At 43.1% G+C, this 21,018-nt stretch overlaps 1 protein-coding gene across 2 annotated transcripts; it reads left to right on the top strand.

The window, feature by feature from the left end:
* Positions 1 to 1,930: 1,930 nt before the first annotated feature.
* Tcaf1 (TRPM8 channel-associated factor 1) lies at positions 1,931 to 20,616 on the top strand. Of its 2 annotated transcripts, none has more exons than XM_013021694.1 (8): positions 1,931 to 2,561; positions 8,351 to 9,345; positions 9,587 to 9,684; positions 10,985 to 11,198; positions 11,980 to 12,219; positions 13,161 to 13,498; positions 14,755 to 15,005; positions 18,089 to 20,616. In XM_013021694.1, exons 1-8 carry the CDS (start codon positions 1,942 to 1,944, stop codon positions 18,096 to 18,098), a joined length of 2,766 nt encoding a protein of 921 aa, XP_012877148.1. In that variant the 5' UTR covers positions 1,931 to 1,941; the 3' UTR covers positions 18,099 to 20,616. The 2 variants fall into 2 exon arrangements, with proteins under 2 accessions (XP_012877148.1, XP_012877149.1); XM_013021695.1 differs by having other exon boundaries at positions 14,755 to 15,031.
* The last annotated feature ends 402 nt before the right edge of the window (positions 20,617 to 21,018 follow it).

Raw genomic sequence — 21,018 nt, 5'->3', positions numbered from 1 at the left:
TCTAGGAGGGGCAGGGAAGGAGGGCAAGCTTCTGAATAACCAGTTGTTGGCTCAGTAGTCTTTGAAGGGGGATAGGATACCGGTGCTTATATTTAACTGCCAGAAGCATCTAGCTTGTGCAGTTTATCTTGGAAGAACTATTTTGAAGAGAAGATAGTCCAGTTAAGACTTCATTAGTTTTTAAAGAAGTCTTTGATGACCACATAATGACTAATGTGTTCATTTACTGGGATCTTGAGTTTATGGGTTACCTCAAGACCGAGATTTTTCTATGGTCTGTAGATGACACATTTTCTACGCCAAGGACTTTGTCAAGGACATACCAAGATACTTGAGGAATAAATATAATAATCATTAGTACTAGTACTAACATGAGACTTAACATCAGCATCAAAATAGGAAAATTGTAAAATCACAATCAATAAATGCAGAACCCAGTGTTTGTAAAGCCTAACATTGGGTCAGATTTCTTTTTTCACTTTGCAAAAATTCCCTATTAACTTACAACTTAAATGGTTTACGCTGTTTGTTCATTTACTGTGGTTCTGAGGGTTGATTGTAGGGCTTCTTGCTTGCTAAGCAAGTGCTGAAACCACTTGAGCCATGTCCTTCAGTCCTAAAGGATTTGCTCTTAGAGTTAAGTATAAGCATTTGTGGGAATGTCTCTATACAAACAATTGAATGCTGATGAGAGATCTTGAAACATCCTTGAAAAGGAGCTTGTAGTGAAGAAGCGAAGGACAGTTGTGAGGTCACATCAGGAGGTAGAGGTGCCTTCCTCAGCTTTATCCTAGATAGTAAGAAGCTACCATCCTCTCCTAACTTAGTCTCTGCTCGTTGTTGTGTGGATTCAAGCCACAGACAGCGTTTACCTTCCTCCTACTCAACCTCCGATTCTCTGAGACGGGGGTAGGCTGTTTAGACTATAATTCCAAGAGCTCCAAGCTGAGATTTAAAAGACCAGTGTTCACAAGAGAGGATGATAGAAGGGGTGACATCGATCAAGAAGCATTATACTCATAAATTGACAACAGTGAGACCCCTGGGTACAACTACTAAAAGATAATTTGAAAGAAGATAAATAAACAATAGCAAAAATGAAATATAAATAAAATGTCGATCTTGGGGGTTGGAGATATGGTTCAAGTGGCAGAGTGTCTTCCTAGCAAGTGCAGGGCTGTAAATTGAAATGCCAATACCAATTCCACCCAGTGGAATGGGTGTGAGGTGGGCAGCTTGCTGCATGCTGTATTAGTTTCTAGAGGCTCTCATATCAAATGACCCCCAATAGAGTAATTTAAATCACAGCATTTTATTCAAGTCAGCACTGGGGGCATTTCAAAATCCAGGTCTCAGCCGTGCTGGTTGGTTCCTTCTGGGATTTTGGAGGTAGAATATATTGCCTTAGTCTTTGCTTCTGGTTTTTGCCAACAATCCGTGGAATTCCTTGGCTTGTAGATGTAGCATTCTAAGTCTCTGCCTCCATCTTCTAACAACAATTTCTCCTTGAGTTCCTATGTCTCTCTATGTCCAAATGGCCTCTCATCAGTCATCAGCTGAGAGCTGTGAGCTCATCTTAACTTGATTACATCTGCAGAGACCTTCCTTCTAAATACAGTCACATTCTCAGATGCTAAGGATTAGGATTTCACAATATTTCCTTGGGAGACATAATCTCACCTTCATTCCTCCCTTGTTTGGTTGGTTCTCTGTCAGGGAAAATATCATACTAACTTTAACCACTGAAAGTTTAAAAGGCAGGGGGGAGCACTCTGGGATTGTAGCCACTGACGCTGCGATTTGATTCAGTGCAATGTAAGTCTTCTTCAGAAGCTTGCCCAAGTAGTGGAAGAACAAACTAGTCTATTTTGTTGTTGTTTGCTTACCTTTCTTCACCAAGTTGAATTCTTGCTTTCCTCTTTCTCAGACCCAAACAGAGCCATGGCGACTCCCTCGGCTGCCTTTGAGGCCCTTATGAATGGAGTGACAAGCTGGGACCTTCCTGAAGATGCCATCCCTTGTGAACTGCTTCTAATCGGAGAGGCCTCATTTCCTGTCATGGTGAATGACATGGGCCAGGTGCTCATTGCTGCCTCCTCCTACGGTCGAGGCCGCCTGGTGGTGGTATCCCATGAGGACTACTTGGCTGAAACCCAGCTCACTCCCTTTCTCATCAATGCTGTGGGGTGGCTTCGTTCCTCCCCTGGGGCCCCCATTGGTATACACCCATCTGTGGCACCTTTGGTCAAAATCCTGGAGGGCGCTGGAGTAGAGTCCAAGATTGAACCGGAAGTGAATGACTCCCTGGGGGTTTACTGCATTGATGCCTACAATGAAACCATGACTGAAAAGCTGGTCCAGTTCATGAAACGTGGAGGAGGCTTGCTCATGGGAGGCCAAGCCTGGGACTGGGCCAACCAGGGTGAAGATGAAAGAGTTCTGTTCACCTTTCCGGGGAACCTGGTCACCAGTGTGGCTGGCGTGTACTTCACCGACAACAAAGGAGACACAAGTTTCTTCAAAGTCTCCAAGAAGATGCCCAAAATCCCAGTCTTAGTTAGGTGAGTACCCCAGAAGCTAAATTCTTCCAGCGCTGTGGGTAAACTTTTGCATATTAAGCAAGATGTGGTTAGGATAGGAAGAAAAACAACAGACAGTTCACAAGTTGAAATAGAAAAAAATAGGTGGTATAAGTTCTATGTGCTAAATCTAGGAGCTCTCTCTCTAGAAGCAAGAGACCATGCTGGCAAACGAAGGAGGCAGATGATGGCTAAGAGACAGACTGCTCTGCAGGCTCTTTGAGAACACTGCCCAGTCTTGTTTGTTTACATACAGGGCTGTCCATGTAACAGATCAATAGGTGCTCAGTCAACATTCGTTAGATGTCTATAATTGGAGGGATAAATGAGTGATTAAAAGCTAGAGCAGTCCACAAAGCAGAAAAAAATATACCAGGCCACTCCCTACTGTATACTAAAATTCTGTTTCCTTGGAATGAAGAACACTAATATCTGACTGAAGAGGCAAGGAAAGTGGGACTGGGCGAGGAAGATGCGCAGTGTAAGTTAAAGCTATGGGGAATGAGATAGAAATTCTTATTGTGAAATTTCAGGCAAATCACCCAGAATAGCTCATGACTCTGTCTTTTGCATAAGAAGACACTTTTCCTGGTTTTAACCCAAATACCAGGCATCTGTGAAGGAGTTCAAACTCTTCTGTTTATTCATCCATTTACTGTATATATTTTATACCCTAGATATTTTTTCATTTCAAGAATATTATTAGCAGGAAATAAGAGGCATGGAAGGATGGAAGGAGGTGACTTTGATCTAGACGCATTGTACTCATCAATTCACCTGTTGGATTGAATTTCCTTTGTACAGCTACTGAAAGATATTTTTTTTACTTAAAAGAAGGAGATATCTCTGTAGGGCTTATTCCAAGACCCTCATTGGATACCTGAAATTATACATAGTACCAAAGAAACCTTACATATATTACATCATTGTAAAAAGTATAATTCATAAATTAGGTACCATAAAAAAATAACAGTAACTAACTACAAAATAGAACAGTTATGCTCTAATAAAAGGTATGTAATGAGATCTCTCTCACACAGTATCTTACTGTAAAGTACTTATGGCTCTATGACAAGGCGACATGAGGTGACTGCTGTAGGCACTGTCATGTAGCATTAGGTCACTATTAGGTAAGGCTCACTTGAACGTGAATACCGCCGTACCACCACCCCCGGTGACTAAGATGGCTGCAGAGGGACCAAGGGTGGGTAGAGTACACAGTGTGGACACCCTGGACAGAGGAATGATTAATGTTCACCATATAGTAAGCATAAGAGTTCATTTCACACTACTCAGAATATGCACTATTTAAAATCTATGAATCATTTATTTGTGGAATTTTCCTTTTAATACTTTGAACCACAACTGACGACAGGCAACCAAACGTGCAGAAAATGAAACTGTAAATAAAGCAAACTTGGGTATGTATTTGCTAGAACTCTTACTAACAGACACAGGAGCCAAATTACTATAATATTAGCCAGACCAGCAAACTGGACGATATCGTCATTTTGTTTTGTTATTGATTTCTTCTGGAATTCTTACTTGCTAGATATTAAATCTTCAGGTATTATATCCTTCCTTATGTTTTATTTTATTTTTTGTATTGTTTTATTTATACCCTTAACACATCTCTCAGAAGGATGACTTCTTTAAATTTTTTTATTATCTTTAAGTAGTTGTACAGAGTAGGTGCCCTATAACCAAGCAGTTTATGGATAAATGCATCTTGACTAGTGTCACCTCTTCAACATTCTCACCCCCTTCGACTTATCCCTTCCCTTTTCTTAATTTTGTGGTGTATACTCCCTTCATTTGTCTACCCCTCTCCCCTCAGTTCCACCTCCCACTTCTTGCAGGTACCCTTTCCTGGTGTTGATTATGTTGGCCTTTGACCTAGTCTAGCTTTCCAGAGTCTATTACACTTCAGTTAATTCATTTGTAACCATTTGCATACTGTCCAATGTGTTTTCTTATAGATTTATAAGTATATTCTAGCTACCACAAGTGAAGAAAGCCATGTAACCTTTGCTCCTCTGTGCCTGGCTTACTTCACTTAATATAATTTTTTTCCCAGTCATTCCATTCCCTTGCAAATGGTACAAAATTATTCTTTGTCGTAAATAAATAAAATTCCATTGTGAATATAATCACCACATTTTTCTTGATCCATTTGTCCATTTAGGGGCATTTGGGCTAGAGGGGCCACTATCAAAAAAAAAAGTGCTGGCGAGGATTCAGCCAAAAGGGAACTATAATACACTGTTGATGGGAATATAAGATTGTTCAACCACTCTGGAAAGCATTATGGAAGTTCCTCAAAAAATTAATTATAGGGGCTGGGAAGGTGGCTTTAGTGGTAGAGTGCTTTCCTTGCATGTATGAGACCCTGGGTTCAATTCCTCAGCACCACATTAGCAGAAAAAGCCAGAAGTGGTGCTGTGGCTCAAGTGGTAGAGAGCTAGCCTTTAGCTGAAGAGCTGAGAGACAGTCCCCAGGCCCAGAGTTGAGGCCTCATGACCGACAAAAAAAATAAATAAATCTAGAACTACCCTATGACCCAGCAATGCCACTCCTGGGCATTTTTCCAATAGAACACAAACAATGACAGTAAAGCTATCATTACAGCCATGTTCATTGTAGCACTATGCACCATAGCCAAGAAGAATGACTTTTGCCCAATTTTCCACTTAATTTATTCACAGTCTTTAGCTGCGCCAAGACTTCTTTTCTTTTTTTTTTTTTTTTTTGGGTCCGGTCGTGGGGCCTGAACTCTGGGCCTGGGCGTTGCCCCTCAGCTCTTCAGCTCAAGGCTAGCGCTCTACCACTTGAGCCACAGCGCCACTTCCGGCTTTTTTCTGTTTGCTTATGTGGTGCTGAGGAATCGAACCCAGGGCCTCAGGCATGCAAGGCAAGAGCTCTACCACTGAGCCACCTTCCCAGCCCCCCAAGACTTATATTCTTCCCGTGTTAAAACTGAAATGATCTGTTTGACAATCCCATCATTATTCTTTCCATTAGTGAGTTTTTATAGCAGCGTGCCCCTCTCTTCCTCCACCTTTTTTTTTTTGAGGGAGATGTAATATGTCTTCTTAAACTCACTAGTGCCTAGGCATACATACTTAGGACTTTTGCTATTTCCTTGGAAGTTGGTTATTTCTTTTTTTTCTTTTTTTCTTTCTTTTTTGTTTTTTGGTCGGTCGTGGGGCTTGAATTCTGGGCTTGGCCGTTGTCCTTGCACTCTTTAGCTCAAGGTGAGCGCTCTACCGCTTGGGCCACAGCGCCACTTCCAGTTTTCTAGTGGTTTATTGGAGATAGGAGTCTCACGGACTTTCCTGCCCAGGCTGGCTTTGAACCTTGATCCTTAGATCTCAGCCTTCTGAGTAGCTAGGACTATAGGTGTGAGCTACTGGCACCCGGCTGGAAGTTGGTTATTTCTTTTGACTAGTTTCATACTTCTCTTTCATGCTATTAGTTCCCATCAGACATAGTTTGGTGACTCATTATTATTTAAATTGGAAATTACATTGAAATTATAGATAGATCATTACTGGTTTCTGCAGTGTATTTTCCAGGACAAATGATTATCCTAGTCCTTTTGTTTCCTTAGTTTTCTTTTCATACACATTCAGTCCAGGATTCTTTTGTTCCAGTGGATTACTGATCTATATAGTTCCATTTCACTTTACAATATAAAAGTACCCACCATTCAAGTTTGCAGATTGTGCTCTTTTCAAAATCCAGTGCTATGATGGAGTTCTATTACTACTACTACTACTACTGTTATCTCATAAGTAGTTATACAAAGGGATGTCAATTCAACAAATCAGTTATAGTTATAATGCATCTTGATCAATGTCACTCCTTCCGTCTTTCTCTCTCATCTGTCCTGGTAGAGTTCTTTTAAAATGACTTTTGTTTTATTTCAGAAAAGGGTGAGAAAGAGAAGTCATATTTGATTGCTTTCTTTTGCAATTTATGAAATTATTAGTTAGCTCCTCCACTTCCAATAGCCGGGATGTTGGAACTAACAGACAGATGTCCCTGAAAATAGCCCCTGGGCTGACCAGGAACTCAGATAGTTTTGTTTTTTAGATGTAGGCCTGGCAACTGTCTTATCTAGTCACACCAAGCTAGTTCAGAAATCCTGACATTTGCCGATGGGTTCATTTGAAGCACAATAATCAACCATCTTTGTTTGCTGGCTTCATTGGTGAAAAAGGAAAAAAAAAGGTTAAAAAATGTAAAGTACCGTAATCAAAAAATCAACAAAGGAGGGGGTGGGGAAAGCAAAATAACAACAACAAAAAAGTCCTCTTGTTTCCACTTATCTGTTTGGGGGAGGGTAAGAGAGGGCACAGAAATGGTAGGACAAAATGTGAACACATAGCAGTGATACTAGACACTGTTGAAAATGAACTATACAACTCTTAGGGCAGGAGTGACGGGAGAAAATGAGGGAAGAGGTGACAAGATTAAAAAAGATAAATATTCGTTACCTGATCTATGTAACTATAACCCCTCTGTACATCACCTCTACAATAAAAATAAATTTAAAAATAAGAAAAATAAATTTAAAAATAAGAAAAATAAATGTAAAGTACTAAACATTTTAAAATCTCGTTGTTAGAATCATCAAATTAGATTGTCCAAGACAAAACCAGGTCATTCATTCTGCCTGGCCTGGTGGCCAGTGACTTCTTGATATCTTTAAGCAGCTGATCTTGGACACAGGATTATCATCACAGAGGTGTTTGGTGAGCGTGCAATCAAAGCAGAAGAACTAGTTGAATGATTTTAGTGGCTAATACTTCAGGGACAGGGGCAGTCGGCTCCAAACTGTAGAGCAATGCCTTTCTCTTCAGGGAAGGGTCTGCTGGGAAGCCCACCCACTTCCAATACTACAGCTGTGTTGTCTACATGTTCCTGCAGGTTTGGGAGTTTCTTTAAAAGCTGTCTTCTGACCACATCATTGCCACAGCTCTGTACCTAACAAAAATGGCAGAACTGGGTCTGAAATCTCAGACTTATGAGAGCTGACCCTATCCCCAGTCATCCTGCTAGGTATTCAGGGTCACATCCACCAGTTGGGACTTGTGGGTATGCTGAGGCCCTCCGGGGATAGGTTAGTAACCCACGCAAAATAGACACATGATGCTGAGCAAACTCTCCTCCCCCCTTCCACCCCCAACACAGGAATTCTTCTCTCCTGTGGCAGCCAAAGAATGAGTAGAGTTCTAGATATAATCAGTCCTCTTGGGTCAGGTTGCCAGAGGTTCTCACTGGAATTGAGGCCAGTCAGCTCTCTTGATCCTCTCCTTAGATAATAACTGAGCTGTCCTTAGACTTTGTCGAAAATTAGCTGTATGAAGTTGCTAAGAGACTCCTTATCAAAATAAAAGCACACTTTCCTATTCAGTGCTTTTACTGATGTTCGAAAGACTTGAAATATTTTTTTAAAGAACTAAAATCTAGACTCTTTCAAATAAAGTACTTGGTACACAGAACAGGATCTCTTTTGCAATGTCCTTTGGAGAACTTAGACAGAGCAGAATTCATATGAGACCGTAAAACCTCCCTCCAACAGAATTTCCATGCCCAGGGAGTTCAGATCTATCCAGTCTGTTCTCCCAGCTCTCCTGTAAGAGCTATAAAGAGGATTGGTACGAGCAGATGATCTGAAGGCCTTGCTGTGTACCAGGTGCTGGCCTAGGGGCTTTGTGTAGGGACCACGCATGCCTCTAACACGGAATGCTTGTGTCTTTTCGCAGTTGTGAAGACGACCTCTCTGAGGACAGAGACGAGCTCCTGCATGGCATTTCAGAGCTGGACATCAGCAATTCAGACTGTTTCCCATCTCAGCTGCTAGTGCATGGGGCTTTGGCTTTTCCTCTGGGGTTAGATTCCTACCACGGCTGTGTGATAGCGGCTGCCCGCTATGGCCGGGGCCGGGTGGTGGTGACTGGTCATAAGGTTCTATTCACGGTGGGGAAGCTAGGCCCCTTTCTGCTCAATGCTGTGCGCTGGCTGGACGGGGGCCGCAGAGGCAAGATTGTAGTGCAGACAGAGCTGAGAACACTGAGCGGTCTGCTAGCCGTAGGGGGCATAGACACCAGCATCGAGCCCAATCTAACCAGCGATGCCAGTGTCTATTGCTTTGAACCTATGAGTGATATCGGGGTCAAGGAGCTGCAGGAGTTTGTGGCAGAGGGTGGAGGGCTCTTCGTTGGTGCCCAGGCCTGGTGGTGGGCCTTCAAAAACCCAGGGGTGTCCCCCCTGGCTCGATTCCCAGGAAATTTGCTCCTCAACCCCTTTGGCATCAGCATTACAAGCCAAAGCCTCAACCCGGGCCCCTTCCGTACCCCTAAAGCAGGGATAAGGACCTACCACTTCCGCTCCACCCTGGCTGAGTTCCAGGTTATAATGGGCAGAAAGAGAGGGAATGTGGAGAAAGGCTGGCTGGCGAAGCTGGGCCCCGACGGCGCGGCATTCCTCCAGATCCCCGCAGAAGAGATCCCTGCCTACATGTCAGTGCACCGGCTCCTGAGGAAGCTGCTGAGCCGCTATCGGCTCCCCGTGGCCACCCGAGAGAACCCTGTGATCAATGACTGTTGCCGAGGGGCCATGCTCTCCCTGGCCACAGGTCTGGCCCACTCTGGAAGTGACCTCTCGCTGCTCGTCCCAGAAATTGAAGACATCTACAGCAGCGCCTACATGCGCCCCTCAGAAGCTCCCATCACCGTGGAGGTCAACTGCACCAATCCAGGTATGGAAGGAGGGCCTGAGCTCAAGGTCGGGAGAAGCTCTGGGGAGAGGATGTGACTACCAGAAAGCCCCTGGCTGTCCTTGGCTGTGCACTTTCAAGAGAGCAAGGGCTGGGGCTGTGGGTGCTCTTAGAAGAGATCAAGCAGGGCAGCGTGGATGGGAAGAGGTTTGCAGTCCTCAGGAAGGGCTGTAGATGTTACATAGGGGCGTTATAAAGTCTGTCCTTCCTGTGCTTTGGGCAGGCACCCGATACTGCTGGATGAGCACGGGTCTCTACATACCTGGAAGACAAATTATAGAAGTCTCATTGCCCGAAGCCGCTGCCTCTGCTGATCTGAAGGTGAGGCCACACCCCTCTCCCACGAAGAGACTGGGAAGGGAAAATCCCAGTGCTCTCTCCTTCCCACTTAGCATCTTACTTTGTCCTCATCCAACCCCATGGGCAATACAAGGCAGGTATTGTTACCCTTATTAAGGAAGAGACAACTACCTTCCAGAAAAGCAAGATGAATAGAGCTGATACATGTCAGAGCCCAGAACTCAAACCACTTTCATCCTCTTCAGCATTATGCTTTTAACTTACATTACAGAGTCAAGGGCTAAGAGAGATAGCAAAAGGGGGCTGGGAAGGTGGCTCAGTGGTAGAGCGCATGCCTTGCATGCATGAGGCCCTGGGTTCGATTCCTTAGCACCACATAAGCAAAAAGAAAAGAGCCAGAAGTGGTGCTGTGGCTCAAGTGGTAGAGTACTAGCCTTGAGCTGAAGAGCTGAGGGACAGCGCCCAGGCCCAGAATTCAGGCCCCACTACTGGACCCCCCCCCAAAATAAAAAAGAGAGATAGCAAAAGGAAGGTCCGCTATTCTTCTATGGAGATTCATCTTAGCTCACTTTTCCTCTTCAGGAACACTTCCCATTGTAGCACAAGAGCCTCCCTGACTGATGTCTGTTCTTCACCACATTCAGGACCATTTCTTAATTGTTCATGTCCACTTCCACACATGCACACCCTATTTGCAAAATTCATCTGCCATCCTGTTCTGTCCCCCAACAGTGGGGCCATTGTAAAGGTAAGGGCCAATGCTGTGCCCTGTTTCGCATCATTTCTGCCATTTATTTAACTTAAACTTGAGGAAAACAGTCCCAGACTACCTAATACAGGAGTCCTTCTCCCTTCTCCAGAAAGAAGGCCTTGAGAAGGTGAGGAATTAAATCCACTCTCTGCTCTATCATCTGGATCACACTGCCTCGTGCCTGATTAGCCTAGTTCAGGGCCGCCTCTGCCCCCTTCCAGTGCCAGGATCACCACAGTGGAACAAGCAACCTAGGATTCTGTCTGACACAAAGTCACTGGTTCTCAGAATGAGCCTTTAGGGTTGTATCATACCTCAGAGCACCATGCCCACATCTCAGATGACCCGTTGTGGAGCCGTGTGACTCTCTGGGAGACTCTATGACCTTGAGGAATGCCACAATTCCTGTTTATTTCACATTCTCTCACAGGTCTCATCCATGATGTCATGATGTCATGGCCTAATGACCCTTCCAAGCCCCTGCTTCCTGGGCTTCCTTCTCCCCGCCCCCTCGCTTTATTTCCCCCCCCCCATACCCTGTGGTGACTCTGAGGGGGATTTCTCTTCCAGATACAGATTGGCTGCCACACAGATGACCTGACCAGAGCCAGCAAGCTGTTCCGAGGCCCACTCGTGATTAACCGGTGCTGCCTGGACAAGCCTACAAAATCAATCACCTGTCTCTGGGGTGGCCTGCTGTACATCATCGTGCCTCAGAGCAGCAAACTGGGTTCTGTGCCCATCACCATTAAGGGGGCTGTACATGCTCCATATTACAAACTGGGTGAGTGAAAGCTGTGGGGAAGAGCTGGGAATGTTAGATTCACTGGGACTGTTTAGAGAAAAATGTAAACTGGTGGAGACAGGAGGGTGGCTTCCTCAGATGTAGCACTGGGGCCAAGAAGAAAAGACTGAACGTCGTGGCACATGCCTGATCATGTTTTCAGGCCAGATGGGGCAAAAGCATGAGACCTTATCTGAAAAACAAAAAAGCAAAAGGATTGGGGACATGGCCCAAAGTGGTAGAGGCCCTAAGTCCAATCACCAGTGCCACAAAACATGAATATGTGTATATGCATATGTTTGTATATATGTGTTTATCTTCATGTATATATACATACATAGATACAAGTGTATATGTATATGTATGTGTATATATAGATACATGGGTGTAGATAGATAGATAGATGTATGTATCCATCCAATAGGGATATCAGAAGGATGGAAAGAAGAGGGGATGTGGCTATTCATGACCTGGGTGTTCTCCTGGAGCCCAGGTTGTATATTTGAACTTAAAGGATGTGGTAAAGAAGCCGGGCATCAGTGGCTCACGCCTGTCATCCTAGCTACTCAGGAAGCTGAGATCTGAGGATCACAGTTCAAAGCCAGCCTGGGCAGGAAAGTCATGAGACTCTTATCTCCAGTTAACCAGCAGAAAAGCAAGCGTTCACCTTGATTGAAGAGCTCAGGGTCAGTGCCCAGACCCCGAGTTCAAGCCCCATGACCAACCAAAAACAAAAAAGAATGTGGTAAAGTGTGTTCAAGCCCCATGGCCTCTTTTCTAGGAGAGACATCCCAGGAAGAGTGGAAGAGGCGTATCCAAGAGCACCCAGGTCCCTGGGGTGAGCTGGCTACAGACAACATCATCCTGACAGTGCCAACTGCCAACCTGCGTGCCCTGGAGAACCCCGAGCCACTGCTCCGCCTCTGGGACGAGGTGATGCAGGCTGTGGCTCGGCTGGGAGCAGAGCCCTTCCCGCTGCGTCTGCCTCAGAGAATCGTGGCCGACGTGCAGATCTCCGTCGGTGGGTGCAAATCCCTGTCCGTAGTACCTTCCTTGGCTCCACAGCAGGTAGCCAGGGGGGTAGGAGTGTTCTGCTAGCAAGGTGTAGATAATTAAAGGATGAATTAATAGAAGCAATTAATTAAAATTAAATAATCATAAATAAAACGTTTAAAGGAAAAATTAATATCCGAAATCATAGTAGAGGTCACATGTTGTAAGCTGTCAGAGGCCTCCAGAGATGTCACCCAAGCCTTCAAGGTATCCCGTGGGGGTAAAGTGGAGGACCTGGACCTAGCTCAGAGTTAGAAGACACTGAATCTTGAGCTCTTTGCCTTTGGGTCAGGGAGGCTAAAAAATACGGGTGAAGGGTGTACAAGCCTTAAGGAACCAATGAAGGTTTTCTTGGCTTGCATGCATCATTACTATTCAGTGTCAACCTGAACAACTCCACATGTAATAATGAACAGTCTGTGAGACTGCTCATAGAGCTGAATTTTGAGAAGATGATGTAACAGCGTGGGCTTATATGGATAAGGTGCCATCATCAAAACGAAAACCTCCAATGCCGCCCTGAATGGCCATCTGCACCCTGCCTCCTCCTGCCTCTGCTGTCCCGCTTCAAGTCGGAAGGCAGCTGGAGACACTACTGCAGGATGAGCGTAGGAATGGAAGCCCCAGAACTGGCTGAGGTGGGAAGATCAGGAGTTCGAGGCCAGCCTTGGACTATAGAATGAGTTCCAGAAAACTTGGGTTATGTCACAAGATGCTATCTCAAAGAAAGAGAAAAGGAATTCTGGAAAGATTTGGGTTTGGATTGATTGCCCTTTTGGAGCATGGAAGTTGCTGAATGCTGTCTGTAGCTACTGGGTATTTGGGAAGGGAAATGGTTCAGAGAAGTATTTCATGAGATGAGCAGTTCAGCCATGACCCTCTCCTCTCCCCCTCCCCCTGCCTTTCCAGGCTGGATGCACGCAGGGTACCCCATCATGTGCCACCTGGAGTCAGTGCAGGAGCTCATCAATGAGAAGCTCATCAGAACCAAGGGGCTGTGGGGCCCGGTGCACGAGCTGGGCCGCAACCAGCAGCGGCAGGAGTGGGAGTTCCCCCCGCACACCACTGAGGCCACCTGCAACCTGTGGTGTGTCTATGTACACGAAACGGTCCTGGGCATTCCACGGAGCCGTGCTAACATTGCCCTGTGGCCCCCTGTGCGGGAGAAGAGAGTTCGAATCTACCTGGGCAAGGGGCCTAATGTGAAAAACTGGAATGCATGGACTGCACTGGAAACATATTTGCAGGTACTGGGCAAGAATCAAGGGCAATGAGGCTCCTTGCTGTGGGGACCGCATGTTGGATGAGATGATAACTCTAGTGACCAAAAAGACCTACCATCACACCTCGGTACCAGAGAAAGCGCTGAGGAACTGTAAAGCTATTTGCAGGGCCAAATAGAATACTATTAATACGCTTACTCTCACTGGCTTTAAAAGCCAACCATACCTGTAGTTAAAGCCAAATGCTCCTACTCAGTAGCTATTGAACAACCTTCCTCACACACACACACACTATATATAGGTTATGACCTGTTTCTTCCTTAGAGGAGTATATCAGTTCCACCTCTTGTAGGCAGTCCAAGATTCCTCGCTGTCCTGTGCCTGGAGGTTGGCTTGTTGTTCGATGCCCCAGTTCTCTGTCCCAGAGGCCTGGATCAGCTCCGAGGCCTGGATCACTATAGTCTCAGCTTAAGGCCAGGATGTTCTATTCTGGTGTTTCCACCTGCCAGAGTATTTCTCTGTCGATTCTCTCTGCTGTGAGAAGGATGTAAAATGGCCAGGGAGCCCCTGCTTTCACCTTAGTGTTGGCGTTGCTTTGCCCCCAGGAACAAACATTCCTCATCCAAAAGAGACTGTCCAAGTGCCTCTCGACTTGAAAGTTCTGTCACCCTGACTAACATGAGCTCTTTCCGTGGCTTCGGGGAGCCTACCTCTTTCTAAAATTGTTATTTAATTTTTCGTTCTGGCTAGCTAGACTGTCTATCATTTTCTGCTTCTAACTAACTCTTCTGCTTCTAACTTACTCTGCTTCTAACTAACTTTTTCTTCCAAAGGCCATTTTATTAGCCTTGTGCATTAATGCAGAGCTCTAATTCATGAGCTTCGCATTACACCAAGATAGGGGTGGGAATCTTCCAGTTATTGGGGTTTAACGTCACAACTATGAAAGTTAATGAGGGCGGTTCTACTTCCGCCCTCGTGTACTATCCCACCACTATCTTCACAATCACGAGAAAGATGAACGATATGGGTAGAAAATACTGATGCTGATCATTACAATTATTGCTATAACCGTCACCGATGGTGTCTGCTTTGTGCCATGCACCGTGCCAGCCCCAAGACCGTATTTAAAATTTTGCATGCCTCTGAGTCCAGGATGCAAAACAGAGAGAGGCCAGTGATGGATAGGAAGCTAATGGTTACTGTGTTCAATACCTCGACTTTGTATTTGCTGTCTTTGTGAATTGGATGTCTCACTTACTTCTCCCCTCTCTTTCTAGCTTCAGGAGGCCTTTGGTTGGGAGCCATTCATCCGTCTCTTCACTGAGTATAGAAACCAGACCAACTTGCCCACAGATAATGTGGACAAAATGAATCTGTGGGTCAAGATGTTCTCCCACCAAGTACAGAAGAATCTGGCTCCGTTCTTTGAGGCCTGGGCCTGGCCCATCCAGAAGGAAGTGGCTACCAGCCTGGCCTATCTGCCTGAATGGAAGGAAAATATTATGAAATTGTACCTCCTCACACAGATGTAAGGAGTGCCCATCGAGGTGGCAGGTAGAGAGGTTTGGGGAGGTAGCAGAGGTGGGGATTTACTCCCCTACCTCTGTCCACGAGGGTCCTGGCCTTGCCTTCCTAGATCAGTGCCCCTGTGTCTTATGACCAACTTCTGTCTCTAGGAAGTGGGTTAAGAACACAGCAAGACACCGGTAAGAATTCTTCAGGAACAAGGCCTTCTGATGGTTCATGAGCCCTGCTCTTTTACTCTTAGTGGTCAGATTCCTTCCCGTCCCATATTGACCCCATTCTGAGAGCTTGGGCACCTGTTTCTAGATTTATTGGCCTTTGGTCCCTCTTCCCAGATTGTAGCTAGAGGGTGGTTCTTAGCTTGGCATTCTGAGGATTCTCTCTGGGCTTCTACTTGCTGGTCAAAAATATCACCATAGATCTCCCCTTTAAGACAAATTTATTTTGTTATCCAGACAGCTCCCAGATGACTCACCCATTTTGTAAGTTTACAAAGCTCTTGAAAAGCAGCCTGGTATAGTGGGAAGAACCTAGATCCTAGCTTTTGGGAAAGTCACTTAAAGAGTGTACATTTCCTTGTGTGTGAAATGGGTCTCACAGGAATCTCCATGAAAATTCAGGTGGATGAATTGAAAGACTTGGATGAACTATATATACAGTGCATACTATCTATAGTGCATACTATCTTAAGGGGTTGTTTGATTTCATGCTGCCCCACAAAATGGGGAATCTACTGCTTTCCATAGCTTTGCAATTAAGATCCTCATTTCTACTAGTGTAATCCTAGAGTTCAAGTCCTGGGTCTTTCACTTATTAATCGTATGGCTCTGAAAAATCCTTTCACTTCTCTGTGACTCAGTTTCCTCATTCTATAAAATGGAATCTGCTTCACAGGATTATTGTGAGGGTTCAATTGTGTACAACAGAAAGGGTAACTAGAACAGCACCTCAAAATTAGTAAGAATAGAGGGGAAATCTTGGTTAGCATTTTTATCTAATTAGCTCAATATCATTTTAGAGCTAGACTTAACTTTTACATGGAATTTTCACATAAATACATAATTTTTCATTTCTTTAAACTGATATATGGAAATATAAAAATTATCTCTCGTTAGCCACAAAAAAGACCAAAAGTGGAGCTGTGGCTCAAATGATAGAACACTAGCCCTGAGAAAAAACACCCCAAGGACAGTGCCCAGGCCTGCACACACACACACACACACACACACACACACGTCATGCTAATGTGCTAGATATTATGTGATGTTTGATATGTTTATGCATTCTGTAAAACATATCTGTCTCCTCAAACACCTGTCATTTCTTCACAGTCTAAACATTAAAAATCATTTCTGAAATATATTTTTAAATAGACAGTTCAAAACTGAAATATAAGTTGAAATGTACAGTTCATAGTTGTTTTCTATCCCACTCATTTTATACCGCACCCTGCAAGGATTCTGGTATGTTGCTCTATGAGTCTAAAGACATTAAATTTAGAGTAGGTTTTTGGTTGGCTTGGTTGAAACAGGTCCTTGCTATGTATCTCTGACCTCAAGCTGTATTCTTCTTTCCAAGTTCTAGGGTCATAGGCATAAGCTACCTATCGCTTTGGCCCTAGTTAGCTATAAAACGAAACAAAAACCACATTGTAAAAACTGCCAAGAAACAAAAACAAAAGTTCATTAGGTTTGGTTTCTTTGGGGCCAAATTCCTTCTTTAAATCCACAGTGGAAGTCTGTGTAAAAACCAGAACAATTCCTCAATGCTATTCATCCTTCACAAACTGTAAACATCCAACTTCTTCGTAATGGTGTTCAGATTTCATAGTGACACACATTCAGAACACAGTCTCTGTCAAAAGTCACTTGCCACACACATCTTACTTTTGGAACAAAATAGAAATAACCCAAATTTATCTAGTTGCCAAACATTCAAAGATGTTCCAGTGTCCTGCTATCTTTTCTTCACAGTTTTAACTAGAATTGTGCTCTAGGATTGAGTTTGCAGGCATCCAGCTGTTTTTTTTTTATTAGATCACTTCTTTATTTACATTAACACACCATTTTTATTTGCTTAATTAGTAATTTGGAGAATCTGTAGACATTAAGATTTGAACTACATAAAGTTTTTGTGTTTAGGGGAAGGGAGGGGATTTCTTCATCATGTCATTTCTGAGTTCTGTAATTATGTCCCCTTATTTCATAAACATCTGTTGTTTAGATTCCTTGAACTTAGGTGTTGAATATTCACTCAACATTGAATTGCCATTAATTATGAAGTGTTGAGTATGTGCCAGATATTGAGTCTTCCTTTGTGTACATTGTTTCATTTAATCTTCACAATAATTTCATGGAGATAGAAACCATTACCACTGCCACTTTTAGAATGGGAGAACTGAGTTTGCAGCAAATTATATAAGGCTATATTGCTAATAAGTGGAGGATCTGTGAGTTGAACCCAGGCATCCTGGTTCCAGACCAGATACAAATAATTACAGTGCTTCAAATGAACAGATACATGCTTAAATACAGAAACCAGTCGGCAAACAAAAGGACCTTTATGCTATAACATGCCAGAGTTTTTGGCTCCTTATATTTACTCCTCATCTAATTTTAGCAAAGCAAAAAATCCTTTGCTTACACTAAATGCCAGCCCAAAGGAAGAATGAAAGATGTTTCCAAATAAGCAACACTTAAGGCGAACCCTTTCCATCAGACAAGTCTTTTAGGTTCTGAGCCATTCAGGTTTTAGTCATTTTCTCCAGAGTGCCCTGAAAAAAAAATCCTCTAGTTTATTCGATTTTGAGTGATGGATTATTTTGGTAAGTGCCTGACACCCTCCCCCTAGGTCCTATATATTGCATGTTCTCAGGGAGGAAATTAGATCCTCAGCCTTTCAGAATTCAGTTTTATCCACCCCTGCCCCCTGCTTAATCCATTCTCAGCAGTAAATCCTGGGAATCCTTTAAAATAAAAAAAAAAAGCAAAGTTATCTATGTTACACCCCTGTGTAAAAGCCTCCAATGGAACTTCCAATTTAAGATGATGGACTAAACATGTAAGTTTACCTTCCCTCCTTCCCTAGGCCCCACTGAAATTGAAGTCCAAGAAAAACAAAAAGAGAATTGAATCTCAGCAAAGGAAACAGAAGGCATTTGATTGGAGAAGATCTCAACACTTGTCCAGAAGAGAGAAAAAAACAGGAGGAAGTATGGTAATGCATGGAACGAAGGTACCTTTCAGACAGAATATACGCTGGTCTGAACATCATAACCCCAAAGAGACTTGAACATTGAAAATGTCTATTTACAAAAGAATTGTACCAGTTGTAAATTTGTTCCCTATCCTATTCTACTCCAACCCTTGTGCACAAAACACAGGCAACCTATTCTTGGTAACAGTTTAAAATTCATTGTCATTGTGGTTGTATGTATAAAGGAGTTGCATAAACTGCCTAAGGAGAGGTAAGAGTTGGTGCTGCAAATAAAATTCGTTCTGTGGAAATGAGTGGTCCCCTAGCCTATTCCCCAACTCTCTACTGAGAGTTGAGACCGACAGTGAAGTGTCCAGTTACAGAAGAAACTTGCTGTTGAAACAGATCCAAACACAGAATCACAGAAGAAACCCATACCAATTCCTGAGAAGTCAGTACTTCACATTTAAGCTTCAGTGTGAATTTTCATCTAGGGATTCCCAAACATGGAGGTGAGGAGGGAAGAGAAGGGAGAAGTATAAGGAAAATAACCATGTAGAATTAAAGGTTTGAAAATTACTACCAACACTAGAGGAAATTAAGTCAATGAGGGGAAAAGTATGACATAAAATTCTGTCTATCTTTAGAGAGATTTTACTACCAGAAAAAAAAAAGAGAAAACTCAGAATAACAAAAATCCTTTGTAGGTAAAATAGAACTGCCAAAAGTATTCATTTGGTAGACAGGCTGAAAAGTGAAATGAAAGAAATCTCCCTAGATTCACAGCAAAAAAGACATATAGACAGAAAATATGAGGAAAGGAAGAGACATAGACAACCAATTATATGTAATCATTAGGTTCCCTAGAAAACATGGAGAAAGAAATAAAAAGGAAAATAATTGAACTGAAAAAACTAAGTCTCCAGACTAACAGACCAAAACAGCCTATACACCTAGACACAATCTGAAGAAATTTTGGAATACTAAAGAAAGAGGGAAGATGTTAAAGTGGCCAAAGGGGAAAATTAGGTCATCATAATTAGTTCACCAAAGCAGAGATGAGAAATAGACCACAGCAGAATTTTCAACAGCAGCACTGATGCTGTAGGACAATGGATCAGTGTGTTCGCATAGCTTCTGGAAAATTTCAGTACCCAGGATTGCATGGAAGGCAGGCTTTCAAGACGAAGGCCAAAGGCATTTTCTGGCAAGCACATTTTCAGTAAAGTTTTCAGTTTAGTTCCTCAGTAAATGGTCTAAAGACCTTCCTTAGGACCTTTACTGTGGAAGTACCTTGAGAAAGTTCTCCAGAGAAATGAAGATGGAAACCACAAAAGAGGAAATAGGATATAGAAAACAATAGGCCTCTCCCATGTTATCTTGTTCTAGAGCAGTGGTTGTTCCAAAAGAATGCCTGAGTCCAGAGTGATGGTTATTCCCAAGGATTTCTGACTGTAGAGTTACAATTGCCCAGCAGTACCATTTTGTATGAGAGCACAGTCTCATCTCGGGCTCTGAAAAATATGCATTCTGTGCCATAGTATCCATGAGACACTGGGATGATTGAAAATAAAAGACACACATTCTTTAATCAACAGAAAGATAGACAAATCAGAAAGGTGTCAAGAATCCAAGGCTCAATGATGAAGAAAAAAAAAAGTGAGTACCTGACTTGGCTTACCCATGAGTCTAAGAAGAGAGTCGTGTTGACTTTGGCGGTAGGTACATTTCCTTTCCCAAGGTACAGGTATGGCGTTGGGTGTGTATGAGAGAAAATATCTTGACTTTTGCTTGTCTCCCAGTGAAAACCATTTTCATAGCCAAAATAATGGTAATAACTGTGTATTTGTCATCCATGTTCTGATCTGTCAACAAAGCATGGAAGGCTTACTTTCTGATTCTGAATTGAAGTTGAAAGTGATGCTGATATTCTGAGTAGAAAGAAAGCAGAAAGAGGTTGAGATTTAGTGGGAGAGGGGAAGAGGAGTGGAAGGAAGAGTAGGATATCACGTATGTATGCAAAATGGGGAGGAAATAAAGGTATATCAACCCATGCTATACATTAAACCAATAGAAACAGTAAACAGACATGTCTCTCATACATTGGAAGAATGGGCAAAGGAAAATGGGAGATATGTAAGTTAAAATCCTTATCTTTTGTAATGAGGAATTATTAAAGATTAAAAATTGTTCTAAAGTCCATAAATCAAGAAACTTATCGTTGAAACGTTATTTAAATGTAGGAAGTTAGTGGCCAGAAGATTCAGAAATAGATAATTGTGAAAAGCATCTAGGGCGTGGGAGTAAGGAAGACTGGCAAGGAAAACTGATTTTCATTTCAACTCCTTCTGTACTATTTAATTTTGTACCTTGTGCATGTGTGACTTTGAAAATGTTTCTAATAAACTCAAATAAAAATTCTTCAGTGGCTTCATATTGACTTAAGATATAACAGGACCAAAATCCTTGCTTTGCCTTATAAAACCTTCAAGTTAACTATCTGTTGAGCCGGTACTAGGGCTTGAACTCAGGGTCTGAGTGCTATACTTAGTTCTTTTGTACAAGGCGGATGCTCTACCACTTGAGCCACAGTTCCGCTTCTGGTTTTTTTGGTGATGAATTGGAGATAGAGTCTCACAGACTTTCTGCCTGGGCTGGCTTTGAACTACAGTCCTCAGATCTCAGCCTCCTGAGTAGCTAGGATGACACACATGAGCCACCATCAAAATATGTGGATTTCCCTGACATGTAACTCAGCATATAACCTAATTCTTCAGTTTTAGCCACATGAAATACCTGGCAATGATTCAATCATACTTCTC

Source organism: Dipodomys ordii, unplaced genomic scaffold (assembly GCF_000151885.1).
Source record: "Dipodomys ordii isolate 6190 unplaced genomic scaffold, Dord_2.0 Scaffold56, whole genome shotgun sequence".
Classification (NCBI taxonomy): Eukaryota; Metazoa; Chordata; class Mammalia; order Rodentia; family Heteromyidae; genus Dipodomys; species Dipodomys ordii.
Note: the sequence above shows the minus strand (reverse complement) of the source record. Positions and strands in the feature narration are given on the sequence as shown.